The 15,707-nt window shown below is 47.0% G+C and overlaps 1 protein-coding gene and 1 pseudogene across 2 annotated transcripts in view; both read left to right on the forward strand.

Annotated features, from left to right (window-relative positions):
• Window positions 1-15,707, forward strand: part of LOC309552161 — a 517,672-nt pseudogene that overhangs the window by 441,574 nt on the left and 60,391 nt on the right. The gene's annotated exons all lie outside the window — the stretch shown is intronic.
• On the forward strand, window positions 12,187-15,357 carry LOC309553060 (uncharacterized protein). The gene is made up of 3 exons (XM_082253958.1): window positions 12,187-12,452; window positions 12,556-12,673; window positions 15,129-15,357. Exons 1-3 carry the CDS (start codon window positions 12,250-12,252, stop codon window positions 15,267-15,269), a joined length of 462 nt encoding a protein of 153 aa, XP_082110084.1. The 5' UTR covers window positions 12,187-12,249; the 3' UTR covers window positions 15,270-15,357.

The raw sequence follows: 15,707 nt of genomic DNA on the forward strand, positions 1-15,707 counted from the left end.
GTGATGGGGGGGTCCTCTAATGTGATGGGGGTCCTCTGATGTGATGGGGGGGGGGTCCTCTGATGTGATGGGGGGTCCTCTTATTTAATGGAGGATCTCTGATGTGATGGGGGGTCCTCTGATGTGATGGGGGATCTCTGATTTGATGGGGGGGGGGAATCTATGATGTGATGGGGGTCCTATGATGTGATGGGGGGATCTCTGATGTGATGGGGGTCCTCTGATGTGATGGGGGTCCTATGATGTGATGGGGGGGATCTCTGATGTGATGGGGTCCTATGATGTGATGGGGGACCTCTGATGTGATGGGGACCTCTGATGTGATGGGGGTCCTATGATGTGATGGGGGGGATCTCTGATGTGATGGGGTCCTATGATGTGATGAGGGACCTCTGATGTGATGGGGACCTCTGATGTGATGGGGACCTCTGATGTGATGAGGAGTCCTCCGATGTGATGGGAGGTCCTCTGATGTGATGTGGGACCTCTAATGTGATAAAGGGTCCTCTGATGTGATGGGGGTCGCCTGAAGTAAGGGGGAGGGTCCTCTGATGCAAGGGGGGTACTCTGATGTGATGGGGAGTCCCCCGATGTGATGGGGGGTCCTCTAATGTGATGGGGGACCTCTGATGTGATAGGGGAGATCTGATGTGATGAGGGTCCTCTAACGTGATGGAGTGGTCCTCTGATGTGATGGGGGATCTCTGACATGATAGGAGATCTATGACGTGATTGGGGGTCCCCTGATGTAATGGGGGTCTTCTGATATGATAGGGGACATCTGATGTGATGGGGGATCCTCTGATGTGATGGGGGGTCATCTGATGTGATGGGGGGTCCTCTGACGTGATGGGGGGTCCTCTGACGTGATGGGGGGTCCTCTGATGTGATGGGGGTCCTCTGATGTAATGGGGGGTCCTCTGACGTGATGGGGGTCCTCTGATGTGATGGGGGGTCATCTGACGTCATGGGGGTCCTCTGACGTGATGGGGGTCCTCTCATATGATAGGGGACATCTGATGTGATGGGGGGGTCCTCTGATGTGATGGGGTGGATCTATAATGTGATGGGGGATCTCTGATGTGATGGGGGGTCCTCTGATGTGATGGGGGGGATCTATGATGTGATGGGAGTCCTATGATGTGATGGGAGACCTCTGATGTGATGGGGGGGGGGGGGATCTATGATGTGATGGGAGTCCTATGATGTGATGGGGGTCCTCTTATGTAAAGGATCTCTGATGTGATGGGGGACCTCTGATGTGCTAAAGGGTCCTCTGATGTGATGGGGGGGGGGGGTCGTCTGAAGTAAGGGGGAGGGTTCTCTGATGTAAGGGGGGGGGGTGTACTTTGATGTGATATGGCAAATCTACCATGTGATGGGAGGATCTATGATATGATGGGGGGTCCTTTGCGTGATGGGGGACCTCTGATGTGATGGGGGACCTTTGATGTGATGGGGGAGATCTCTGATGTGAGGAGGGGTCCTCTGATGTGATGGGGGGTCATCTGACGTGATGGGGGTCCTCTGATATGATAGGGGACATCTGATGTGACGGGGGGATCTATGATGTGATGGGGGTCCTTTGACGTGATGAGGGAACTCTATGATGTGATGGGGGGGCTCTATGATGTGATGGTGGGCTCTGATCTCATAGTGGGGCCTCTGACGTGATAGGGGAACATCTATTATGATGGAGGATCTCTAATGAGATGGGGGGATCTCTGATGTGATGGGGGGGGGTCCTATTATGTGATGGGGGACCGCTGATGTGATAGGGGTCCTATGATGTGATGGGGGTGCTATAATGTGATGGGGCGTCCTTTGATGTGATAGGGATCACTGATGTGATGGGGGGTCCACTGATGTAATGGGGGGATCTCTGATGTGATGGGGGGGGGGATCTATGATGTGATAGGGGTCCTCTGATCTGATGGAGGATCCTCTGACGTGATAGGGGAACCTCTGATGTGATGGGGGGGATCTCTAATGTGACGGGGGTTCCTTTGATGTGATGGGGAACCTCTGATGTGATGGGGGATCTCTGATGTGATGGGGGATCTCTAAAGTGGTGGGGATCCTCTGATGTGATGGGGGTCCTCTGATGTGATGGGGGGACCTCTGATGTGATGGGGGGACCTCTGATGTGATGAGGGACCTCTGATGTGATGGGGGGGGAGGGGGCTTATGATGTGATGGGGGAGCTTTGTTGTGATGGGGGGAATCTCTGATATGATGGGGGAACTCTGATGTGATGAGGGGGGACCTCTATGATGTAGGATCTCTGCTATGATGAGGGCATTGTGTAACGCTATGGTATATGTCAGCGTTATTTATAATATATAGTAATAATGTGTGATTGTTCTACGCTACAGTGTCTGTCAGCGCTATTTAAAATGTATAATAATAATAAGGTGCGAGTGTACAACGCTACGGTATATGTCAGCGCTATTTATAATATATAGTAATAATGTGTGAATGTACAAAGCTATGGTATATGTTAGCACTATAGAAATCTGTAATAATAATATGTAATTGTACAATGTAACAGAATATGTCAGCAGTATTTAAATATATATTAGTAATATTAATAATAGTTTTTGATTGCACAGCGCTACAGAATATGTCAGCACTATATAAATGTATATGAATTATGTGTAATATTGTACAACGCTTTGGAAAATGTCAGATTTATATTGATGCATATTACATGATCAGTACTTGTTTACATAATCCAGTTGGAAAATGTCAGTTGGAAAATGTCAGTTGGGAAATGTCAGTTGGGAAATCAGGCTCTGGCTGGATTTTGAATTTGGTCATGTGACATCATCGTGAGCTGCTCCCAGAATCTATAAATAGTAGTTCCGGCTGACAGTTGAGTCAGTGTGCATTTGAGGCAGTAAGAGTGCAGACGTATAATTCTGAGCTCTCTCTCTCAGCATTCTATTATAGGAGAACATTCCATTGTCCTTCATATACAGATTGTATACAGTGTACACAGCGCAGGAAGAAGGGGAGGAGCTTCTATTATCACTTCCCTTTATTATTTCATATATATATTTATATTATAAAAGACACCATGCAGAGACAACAGGTGATCAACAGAGAGGAACTCTGCTTTGGAACATCCACAATGTCCAATCAGAGGAGCAGGAAGAGGAGCAGTGAGGAAATCTATTACAGCGCCAGTGAGGAACTAGAGATGTTTGCAGAGCAGACAGGCCAGGTTCCCAGGAAGAGAAGCAGATATTACACAGCCAGTGAAGAGCTACAGAGCTGTGCAGAACAGACAGTTCAGGATGCGAGGAAGCGGAGCAGAGAGGAGGAGTCAGGGAGCTCCGCTGAGCAGACAGGCCAGACTCCCAGGAAGAGGAGTAGAGAGGAGGAGTCAGGGAGCTCCGCTGAGCAGATAGGCCAGACTCCCAGGAAGAGGAGTAGAGAGGAGGAGTCAGGGAGCTCCGCAGAGCAGACAGGCCAGACTCCCAGGAAGAGGAGTAGAGAGGAGGAGTCAGGGAGCTCCGCAGAGCAGACAGGCCAGACTCCCAGGAAGAGGAGTAGAGAGGAGGAGTCAGGGAGCTCCGCTGAGCAAACAGGCCAGACTCCCAGGAAGAGGAGTAGAGAGGAGGAGTCAGGGAGCTCTGCTGAGCAGACAGGCCAGACTCCCAGGAAGAGGAGCAGAGAGGAGGAGTCAGGGAGCTCCGCGGAGCAGACAGGCCGGACTCCCAGGAGGAGGAGCAGATATTACACAGCCAATGAGGATCCTCAGAGCTGTGCAGAGAGGAAAGGAGAGAAGAGGCGATGGTCCCAGGACACAGAATGTGAGAGCCATCTGAGGAAGAGGAGGAGGAGTGATGGAGAAGGTAAGTATTAGTTCTGAATCTTCATCCAGTAAATAGGAGAGGCGAACGAGGAATTCTCTCCCCCAACTTCATCTCTAGGCCCCGATTCACACTGATGTGATGTGGGAAATGCACAAGATTTGCTACGTTTGCCCGCATCGCACTGCATTGTGTTAATGCAATCTGCTGTGGGTATGAATAAAGCCTCATGCACACTGGACATTATCAAAACGCGTTTTTCAGCGTTTTTTAGCTGTTTTCAGCTGTAGCATTTTTTAGCTTTTTTTTATAGCAAAACTATACTCCCAAAAAAGCTTTTGGCTCACAAACTTTGATAAACGCCGAAAAGCCGCATTTTTTTTTTTGGCGTTTTTCATTGTTTTTTAGCTTTTATCAGAGTTAGAGCGTTTTTACAGCTGAAAAACGCCTCCTAAAACCCACTAGTTTTCGGGGTTTTTTTACAGCCAGAAAACACTCCTGCCAAAAACTGCTGATAGCCTTTGTGTGCATGGAGACATAGGAGAACATGCTGGGGAGACATAGGAGAACATGTTGGGGAGACATAGGAGAACATGCTGGGGAGACATAGGAGAACATGCTGGGGAGACATAGGAGAACATGCTGGGGAGACATAGGAGAACATGCTGGGGAGACATAGGAGAACATGCTGGGGAGACATAGGAGAACATGTTGGGGAGACATAGGAGAACATGCTGGGGAGACATAGGAGAACATGCTGGGGAGACATAGGAGAACATGCTGGGGAGACATAGGAGAACATGTTGGGGAGACATAGGAGAACATGCTGGGGGAGACATAGGAGAACATGCTGGGGAGACATAGGAGAACATGCTGGGGAGACATAGGAGAACATGCTGGGGGAGACATAGGAGAACATGCTGGGGAGACATAGGAGAACATGCTGGGGAGACATAGGAGAACATGTTGGGGAGACATAGGAGAACATGCTGGGGAGACATAGGAGAACATGCTGGGGAGACATAGGAGAACATGTTGGGGAGACATAGGAGAACATGTTGGGGAGACATAGGAGAACATGCTGGGGGGAGTTTACTGGCTGCAGAAAAAAAATGTCTGACGCCAAAAACAGCCGCTGTTAAAACGTCCCGTGTGCATGAGGCCTAAAAGTTAACGACACCCCAAGTGTAGGTCGCAGAACGCAGTGCGATTCCTGTGCGAATCGCAGCAGTGTGAACCCAGGCTAACGAGGAACTGGACTAGAGAAATTAACAACTGAATCCCCACCCCCCCCTCCCAATCATCTCCCCCCACATAGCTGGCCATGGCAATGAAAGTTTAACTCCCCCCCTAATCCCCCCATTGCTGGGCATGAAAGTAAACGTATAACCCCCCCCCCTACTGTGCAAATTGCTGCTAATGGCAATTAACCCCCCCCTCACAGACACACACACGTGGCTTGCTATGTAATTAAAAATGTAGCTGCCCCCCCCCCCCATTGCTGGGCATGGCAGTAAAACTGTAATCCCCCTATTACTTAGCATGGCAGTGAAAGTTTACCCCCCCCCCATAACCCCCCTTAAACAACCCCCTACTGTGCAAATTGCTGCTAGTGGCAGTTATAGATTAATACCCCCCCCCCCCCCCACACACACACACACACACACACGGCTTGCTATGTAATCAAAAATGTAGCTGCCCCCTCATTGCCGGGCATGGCAGCAAAACTGTAATACCGCCCGTGAAAATTTACCCCCCCCATAACCCCCCTTAAACATTGATGGGTGTGGCAATGAAAGTTTAACTCCCCCATAACCTGCCCTCACACTGCAGGCAATTAAAGTACATTTTTATCCCACCCATAACGCCCCCCATAATGCCCCCGACACAAATTGCAAAGTTTAACCCTCTGCTGAACCTCCCCTCCCAATAGCTGGCCATGGCAGTGCAAGTTTAATTTCCACTCATAGCGCCCCCCCCTTCAATTACCAATAGAGATCAGTATAGTGATAAGATACGTGATGTGTGTGGGCGGGGCAATATAATTTATTTCTCTTTATTCTCTCTAGAAGATGGCGGGACGACATCGACCAAAACCATGGAACAGGCAGTGGCCCCTACAGAGCGAGTAGTGGCCTCTACAAAACACGCAGTGGCCCCTACAGAACGCGTAGTGGCCCCAACTGAATGTGTAGCGGCCCCTGCAGGACAGGCAGCGGCCCCTACAGGACAGGCTGCGGCCCCTACGGAACACGTAGCGGCTCCTACAGGACAGGCAGCGCCCCCTACAGGACAGGCAGCCCCTACAGGACACGATGAGGCTGATTTGACTCCGGAGAGCTTCATCTTCCATAAGATACTTGGATCAGGACTCTATGGGACAGTAAGTATTAGAGATGTGGGCAAGTGAATCCTATTCGAGTGAATGGTGCCGCACTGCAACTGCCCCTCCCACAACCATTCACAACACGCTTGGTTCCCCAGTGTTGCTGTCTGAAGTGCGATCCAAATGAGGAATCTCGCTTCAATCAGTAAAGTGGGTGTAAACCAGGCCTAGCAGCTAAGGCAGATAAAAAAAGATGATGTACTAACCGTTTCTCTCCTACAGGTGGTGCTGGCGACTCACATTGACAGCCGCATGCTGGTGGCCGTGAAGATCGTTGAGAAGTCGATTCTAACTGCATTCGGCAAGGACTTCGCCCTGGCAGAGCGTCATGCCCTGGAGAAGGTAGGGGACAGCCATTACTGTACCCACGCCTACGCCACATTCCAGACAGAGGTAAGTCTATTTTTAGAAAAGAGAGAAGTATAGAATGAACGGCATGTATATAAAATAGTGCAAACATTGCTTCATGACATCTGCATGTCCTTCTGTGATCAACCCAGTCCAGTGACATCATTGCTGGGTCAGTGACCTCACTGTCCTCTGTTAGAGACCCAACAATTCAGCCTGGTCACCTACCCCTCCCCCAGCATTAGGTGGCGCTATACAATGCAATGGAGTCTGATTTGATCACACTGATACGGGGCCCCCTCCCAAGGCTAAATCCTTCGGCGTGATAGATAGAAGGATATAGATAGACATAGATGTATAAATCGATATAGTGTAGGTAGATATAGATATGGATGGGTATAGTGTAGGTAGATATAGATGGATGGATATTATATAGGCAGACATAGATATGGATGGATATAGTGTAGGTAGATATAGATGGATGGATATAGTGTAGGTAGATATAGATGGATGGATGGACTGTAGGTAGATATAGATGGATGGATGGACTGTAGGTAGATATAGATGGATGGATATAGTGTAAGTAGATATAGACGGATGGGTATAGTGTAGGTAGATATAGATGGATGGATATTATATAGGCAGACATAGATATGGATGGATATAGTGTAGGTAGATATAGATATGGATGGATATTATATAGGCAGATGTAGATATGGATGGATATAGTGTAGGTAGATATAGATGGATGGATATAGTGTAGGTAGATATAGACGGATGGATATAGTGTAGGTAGATATAGATGAATGGATATTATATAGGCAGACATAGATATGGATGGATATAGTGTAGGTAGATATAGATGGATGGATATAGTGTAGACAGATATAGATGGATATATAGTAGGTAGATATGGATGGATATAGTGTAGGCAGATATAGATATGGATGGATATATAGTTTAGGTAGATATAGATGGATGGATGGATGGACTGTAGGTAGATATAGATGGATGGATGGCCTGTAGGTAGATATAGATGGATGGATGGACTGTAGGTAGATATAGATGGATGGATGGACTGTAGGTAGATATAGATGGATGGATGGACTGTAGGTAGATATAGATGGATGGATGGACTGTAGGTAGATATAGATGGATGGATGGACTGTAGGTAGATATAGATGGATGGATGGACTGTAGGTAGATATAGATGGATGGATGGACTGTAGGTAGATATAGATGGATGGATGGATGGATGGACTGTAGGTAGATATAGATGGATGGATGGACTGTAGGTAGATATAGATGGATGGATGGACTGTAGGTAGATATAGATGGATGGATATAGTGTAGATAGATATAGATGGATGGATATAGTGTAGATAGATATAGATGGATAGATATATAGTTTAGGTAGATATACTGTAGATGGATGGATATATTGTAGGTAGATATAGATGGATGGATATAGTGTAGGTAGATATAGATGGATGGACTGTAGGTAGATATAGATGGGTGGATGGACTGTATGTAGATATAGATGGATGGATGGACTGTAGATAGATATAGATGGATGGATGGACTGTAGGTAGATATAGATGGATGGATGGACTGTAGGTAGATATAGATGGATGGATGGACTGTAGGTAGATATAGATGGATGGATATAGTGTAGATAGATATAGATGGATGGATATAGTGTAGATAGATATAGATGGATATAGTGTAGGTAGATATAGATATGGATGGATATAGTGTAGGTAGATATAGATGGATAGATATATAGTTTAGGTAGATATACTGTAGATGGATGGATATATTGTAGGTAGATATAGATGGATGGATATAGTGTAGGTAGATATAGATGGATGGACTGTAGGTAGATATACAGTGCATTGAGAAAGTATTCGGCCCCCTTGAACTTTTCGACCTTTTGCCACATTTCAGGCTTCAAACATAAAGATATAAAACTGTAATTTTTTGTGAAGAATCAACAACATTTGGGACACAATCATGAAGTGGAAGGAAATTTATTGGATATTTCAAACTTTGTTAAATAAAAAACTGAAAAATTGGGCGTGCAAAATTATTCAGCCCCCTTAACCACTTGCCGACTGCCTAACGCCGATCTACGTCGGCAGTCAGCCCCTCACAGGCAAAGTGACGTAGGGCTACGTCACTAGCTTGTGAGGGTCTAGGGAGCGAGCGCGCGCCCCCGGAGGCGCGCTCCCGCTCCCGCGTGGTCACGGACCCCCCCGCGCGTGTGACCGGCGGACCCGATGTCCGCCGGTCACTCGGCGATCGGCGGGGGAGAGGGAGAATGTCAGGCAGCTTGTGTAAACAAGCCACCTGTCATTCTCCTTGCTGTTAGGATACTGATCACTCGGATCTAGTATGTAGATCCGTTGATCAGTGTCCATACAGCTCAAGCCCCAGCCAATCACAGTAGAAAGCACGCCCCTAGGGATACACACAGCCCCTCCCTCCCAAATAAAGTTAACCCCTTCACTACCAGTGTATTTTTACAGTAACAGTGCATATATATAGCACTGATTACTGTAGAAATGTCACTGGTAACCCCAAAAGTGTCAAAAATGTCAGTCAAGGGTCCGATCTGTCCGCCCCAATGTCGCAGTACCGCAAAAAAAATCGCAGATCGCCGCCATTACGCGTTAAAAAAAAAAACAACAAAAATGACAGAAATCTTTCCCTTTGTTAGTAAACGCGATAACTTTTGCGCAAACCAATCAAAATACGCTTTTTGCGATTTTTTTTACCAAACATAGGTAGCATAAAACAAATTGGCCGAAAAAGTAAAAAAATGTTGATTTTTAAAATTTTTTTGGGGGGAATTTCATATAAAAAAATGTGAAAAATATTGCTATTTTTGCAAAATTGACGCTCTTTTTTTGTTTATAGCGCGTGATCAAAAAATCGCACAGGTGATCAAATACCACCAAAAGAAAGCTCTGTTTGTGGGAAAAAAGGACGTCAAATTCGTTTAGGTACAGCGTCGCACGACCGCGCAATTGTCCGTTAAAGTCACGCAGTGCCGAATCGCAAAATACCCCCTGGTCGGAATGGGGGTAAAATCTTCCGGGGCTTAAGTGGTTAAGTTAATACTTTGTAGCGCCACCTTTTGCTGCGATTACAGCTGTAAGTCGCTTGGGGTATGTCTCTATCAGTTTTGCACATCGAGAGACTGACATTTTTGCCCATTACTCCTTGCAAAACAGCTCGAGCTCAGTGAGGTTGGATGGAGAGCGTTTGTGAACAGCAGTTTTCAGTTCTTTCCACAGATTCTCGATTGGATTCAGGTCTGGACTTTGACTTGGCCATTCTAACACCTGGATATGTTTATTTGTGAACCATTCCATTGTAGATTTTGCTTTATGTTTTGGATCATTGTCTTGTTGGAAGACAAATCTCCGTCCCAGTCTCAGGTCTTTTGCAGACTCCATCAGGTTTTCTTCCAGAATGGTCCTGTATTTGGCTCCATCCATCTTCCCATCAATTTTAACCATCTTCCCTGTCCCTGCTGAAGAAAAGCAGGCCCAAACCATGATGCTGCCACCACCATGTTTGACAGTGGGGATGGTGTGTTCAGGGTGATGAGCTGTGTTGCTTTTACGCCAAACATAACGTTTTGCATTGTTGCCAAAAAGTTTGATTTTGGTTTCATCTGACCAGAGCACCTTCTTCCACATGTTTGGTGTCTCCCAGGTGGCTTGTGGCAAACTTTAAACAACACTTTTTATGGATATCTTTAAGAAATGGTTTTCTTCTTGCCACTCTTCCATAAAGGCCAGATTTGTGCAGTATACGACTGATTGTTGTCCTATGGACAGAGTCTCCCACCTCAGCTGTAGATCTCTGCAGTTCATCCAGAGTGATCATGGGCCTCTTGGCTGCATCTCTGATCAGTCTTCTCCTTGTATGAGCTGAAAGTTTAGAGGGACGGCCAGGTCTTCGTAGATTTGCAGTGGTCTGATACTCCTTCCATTTCAATATTATCACTTGCACAGTGCTCCTTGGGATGTTTAAAGCTTGGGAAATATTTTTGTATCCAAATCCGGCTTTAAACTTCTCCACAACAGTATCTCGGACCTGCCTGGTGTGTTCCTTGTTCTTCATGATGCTCTCTGCACTTTAAACGGACCTCTGAGACTATCACAGTGCAGGTGCATTTATACGGAGACTTGATTACACACAGGTGGATTCTATTTATCATCATTAGTCATTTAGGTCAACATTGGATCATTCAGAGATCCTCACTGAACTTCTGGAGAGAGTTTGCTGCACTGAAAGTAAAGGGGCTGAATAATTTTGCACGCCCAATTTTTCAGTTTTTTATTTGTTAACAAAGTTTGAAATATCCAATAAATTTCGTTCCACTTCATGATTGTGTCCCACTTGTTGATTCTTCAAAAAAAATTACAGTTTTTTATCTTTATGTTTGAAGCCTGAAATGTGGCAAAAGGTCGAAAAGTTCAAGGGGGGCGAATACTTTCGCAATGCACTGTATAGATGGATGGATATAGTGTAAGTAGATATAGATGGATGGATATAGTGTAGGTAGATATGGATGAATGGATGGACTGTAGGTAGATATAGATGGATGGATGGACTGTAGGTAGATATAGATGGATGGATATAGTGTAGGTAGATATAGATGGATGGATATAGTGTAGGTAGATATAGATGGATGGATATAGTGTAGGTAGATATAGATGGATGGATATAGTGTAGGTAGATATAGATGAATGGATGGACTGTAGGTAGATATAGGTAGACACCATGCAGTATATTTGGGTAGATATATATATATATATATATATATTTATAACATGTGATTCCGATTTGGACCTTCTAAGTGAAATGCATTAATTGACCTGACTGTGTTCTCTCCCCCCCCCCTAGAACCAACTCTTCTATGTCATGGAGTATCTGAGCGGAGGAGATCTGGTGGACGTGGCGGCAGGATGTGACATCACCACCATCAGACTGACCACAGCGGAGCTCATCTGTGGTCTGCAGTTTATCCACTCCAGAGGTATCATACACAGGTAAGTACTAATATTCATTTTACAATCCCCCCCCCCCCCCCGCTGCCTAAACACCCAATGGTGATCCGTTCCTTCTTCCCCATCCAATGTCCGTCCTTCTGCTGGACGCACACATAAGGAGGACAGAGGAACGCAGACTGGATGATAGGAAACTTTGGGCAGCGCTGGGAAAGGGAGCTTTGTGAATGTTTATCCCTCTATGGATCTGTAATACCGGGATATATGGGGGGGGGGATCATTGTCTGAACTGCAGAGCTGACTCTCTTTTTTTTCTCCACAGAGACCTAAAGCTTGACAACATCCTCGTAGAAGGCACCGGTCACGTCAAAATCGCCGACTTTGGCGTTGCAATTTTCAACACGCCTGAACGCAAGGTAAGTCCAATGTGCCCATACACGGGGCAATTATCAACCAGACTAGGCCTGGATTAAAGGGAACCTGTATATGCAGAGCAATTATCAAACAGATTAGTACTGGGTTCTGGGGGTCCTGTCCAGGCCTAGGGGCCCCTATCCAGCTACCCCCCACCTCTGGGGATTAGAAATTGCACATTGAAATGGAATACTTGTAATGCTGCTGGTTTCTAGCCTGACCTGTCATCCTTACCATTCTCTCTCTTATTTCCCCACAGATGCCGTGTGACCCATCCATGGATTATTTCTGGTTGGGGGTCACGTTATGTGATCTGGCCTTCGGTTCTCGTCCAGTGTTATGCACTCGTGACAATGCCATGTACTGCGTAATGCCACCATACCCAGCCGACACCGACCCCAACTTTGTGGATCTGCTAGAAAAGGTAAGTAGTGACACAGTCCCAGCGGGACAAGGAAAGTAGCCATAAAGGCTCCGCCAGAAAGTCAGTGCGCTTCATGTGCCATTACCGTCATCTTATGTTTTTCTGTTTTCTTTTTCCCCCCCTGTAGCTCATGTGCCAAAGCAAAGAGGTACGCAAAGCGACCATCAGCAACATCAGAGACCACCCGTTTTTCCGAGGAATAAACTGGGAGGAGGTGGAGGCCAGAGAGACACGCCCCCCATTCTTTGTACGTCGAAAGGTAAGTACTTGATCTGTGTGTGGTGTGTGTGTGTGTGGTGTGTGTGTGTGATGTGTGTGTGTGTGTGTGGGTGTGGTGTGTGTGTGGGGTGTGTGTGGGTGTGCTGTGTGTGTGGTGTGTGTGTGTGGGTGTGGTGTGTGTGTGGGTGGGTGGGTGTGGTGTGTGTGGTGGGTGGGTGTGTGGTGTGTGTGTGGTGTGTGTGGTGGGTGGGTGGGTGTGTTAATGGTGTGTCTGTGTGGTGTGTGGTGTGGGTGTGGTGTGTGTGTGGTGTGTGTGTGTGTGTGTGTGTGTGTGGGGTGTGGTGGGTGTGTGTGTGTGGTGTGAGTGTGGTGTGTGTGTGGTGTGTGTGTGTGGTGTGTGTGGGGTGTGTGTGGGTGTGTGTGTATGGTGTGTGGGTGTGGTGTGTGTGTGTGGGGTGTGTGGGGTGTGTGTGTGGTGTGTGTGGTGTGTGTGTGTGTATGGTGTGTGTGTGTGGTGTGTGTGTGTGTGTGTGTTTGGTGTGTGTGGTGTGTGTGTGTGGTGTGTGTGGTGTGTGTGTGTTTTTTTCTGTGGTGTGTGTGTGGTGTGTGTGGGGTGTGTGGTGTGTGTGTGTGTGTGTGGTGGGTGTGTGGTGTGTGTGTGTGTGTGGTGTGTGTTTGGTGTGTGTGGGGTGTGTGTGTGCGCGGTGTGAGTGTGTGTGTGTGGTGTGTGTGTGTGTGTGTGTGGGGTGTGTGTGGGGTGTGTGTGGGGTGTGTGTGTGCGGTGTGTGTGTGTGTGGGGTGTGTGTGGGGTGTGTGTGGGGTGTGTGTGCGGTGTGTGTGGTGTGTGCGGTGTGTGTGCGGTGTGTGGTGTGTGTGCGGTGTGTGTGCGGTGTGTGCGGTGTGTGCGGTGTGTGTGCGGTGTGTGTGCGGTGTGTGCGGTGTGTGTGGTGTGTGCGGTGTGTGCGGTGTGTGTGCGGTGTGTGCGGTGTGGTGTGTGCGGTGTGTGCGCGGTGTGTGTGGTGTGGTGTGGTGTGTGCGGTGTGTGTGTGGTGTGTGTGTGTGTGTGGTCCATCCAGCCTGTCACTATACACACGGCCTGAGACCCATGTTTACAAGCTAAAATCATTTTTTTTGCAAGACAACTACTTAGAACCCCCAAACATTATATATTTTTTTTTAGCAGAGACCCTAGAGAATAAAATGGAGATTGTTGCAATATTTTTTATCACACCGTATTCAAGCAGCGGTCTTCCAAACGCAATTTTTTGGGGAAAAAATGCACTTTTTTTTAATTAAAAAATAAGCAAACAGTAAAGTTAGCTCAATTTTTTGTGAAAGATAATGTTACGCCGAGTAAACAGATACCCAACATGTCATGCTTCAAAATTGCGCACGCTCGCAGAATGGCGACAAACTTTGGTACTTAAAAATCCCCATAGGCTACACTTTAAAAATTTCTACAGGTTAACAGTTTAGAGTTACAGAGAAGGTCTGTGGCTCAAATTCTCTCGCTCTAACGATCGCGGTGATACCTCACATGTGGGATTTGAACACCGTTTACATATGTGGGCGGGACTTGCGTATGCGTTCATTTCTGCGCACGAGCTAACGGGGACAGGGCGCTTTACTTTTTTTTTTTTCCTATTTATTTTATTTATTATTTTCTATTTTTACACAGTTTTTAAAAGAAAAAAAATGTTGATCATTTTTATTCCTATCACAAGGAATGTAAACATCCCTTGTAATAAAAATAAGCATGACAGGTCCTCTTTATTGTGAGATCTGGGGGTCGAAAAGACCTCACATCTCACATCTACACTAAAAAAGAAGAAAAAAAAAAGTGTTGAAAAAAAAATCGGCCCTTTAAACCGGTTGGTAGGCAACGATGTTTGACGTCGCTCTGGTCCTCCAAGACCATAGAGTCCAGTGAGGGCCATCTTGCCCTCACTCGACTTCCTGTCCCTGAGGATCCGGGACCGGATAGATTTCCCCGCTGCCGGCGGGTGGGGGGGGGATTCCCCCCCTCCTCCGCCGCACCGTAAGGGTGATCCCCTGGCGAACTCACCGCTGGGACCACCCTTATCTGAAAGCCGATCGCCCGCGGTTGAAAATAAATACCGGGGTTATGGGAGCTATCTGCTGCCATAACCCCGGTATTTAGCGCCAAAGGACCGACGTAAAACTGCGGCGGGCGGTCGGTAAGTGGTTAAGCTCTTTACCACCTTAGATTTACTTTGACTCATCAGGTTGAGAGTCTGAGGGGAGGAGTCACCTAAGGTCTGACAGCGCTGATTCCCAGCTCCTGAGTGTACATGACAGCATCCAATCACAGAAGAGCCGTATCCTTACCATGTACAGTGATGACTGGTATCTGACATCTCACAGTCATATGGACTTGGATGGCCCATACAGGGGGAAATGCCCCCCCAGAGGTCATAGAGGGGTTTCATCTAATCATTCATGTATCTTATAGTTCTCTCTTTTTTTGATTTCAGGGTCTCAGAAATATTACAAGACAGAAGATACTGCTGGATGACCTCCTACACGATGAGGACATTCCAGCAAAGGAGCAGGTTATATTTGATGGCTTCTCATTTGTAAGTGATCAATGGAGAGTCATACAGAAGCTAAACTGAAGCCAAAACACGCCAGGATGGAACTTATGGAAACCGACGTAAAAAACTGCGAGGATTTTCACGCCTACTGTTACTTCTCAACCATCTACCACCATTGAAAGCAGCAATCATCACATACACCGAGGAAACAGGAGTACAAAGTCTGATGGAGATGCAGCTTCAAGAAAGTCCTACCTGATCTAGGAACAGGTCACATCATATAAAATAGCTGGACTGGGCTAAGTCCACAAGGGAGCAGGGACAGAGTCTACAAGGGAGGTGGGACAGAGTCTACAAGGGAGGTGGGACAGAGTCCACAAGGGAGGCGGGACAGAGTCCACAAAGGAGGCGGGACAGAGTCTACAAGGGAGGTGGGGCAGAGTCTACAAGGGAGCCGGGACAGAGTCTACAAGGGAGGTGGTGCAGAGTCTACAAGGGAGCCGGGACAGAGTCTACAAG

Source organism: Pelophylax lessonae (assembly GCF_965119305.1).
Source record: "Pelophylax lessonae genome assembly, chromosome: 4".
Lineage (NCBI taxonomy): Eukaryota > Metazoa > Chordata > Amphibia > Anura > Ranidae > Pelophylax > Pelophylax lessonae.

Coding starts and splice junctions, on each gene's coding strand:
- LOC309553060 (XM_082253958.1), top strand. CDS start 12,250: ATGCCGTGTGACCCATCCATGGATTATTTCTGGTTGGGGGTCACGTTA. Junction 12,453..12,555: donor CCAGCGGGACAAGGAAAGTA/GCCATAAAGGCT, acceptor CATGTGCCAAAG/CAAAGAGGTACGCAAAGCGA. Junction 12,674..15,128: donor CATTCTTTGTACGTCGAAAG/GTAAGTACTTGA, acceptor TTTTGATTTCAG/GGTCTCAGAAATATTACAAG.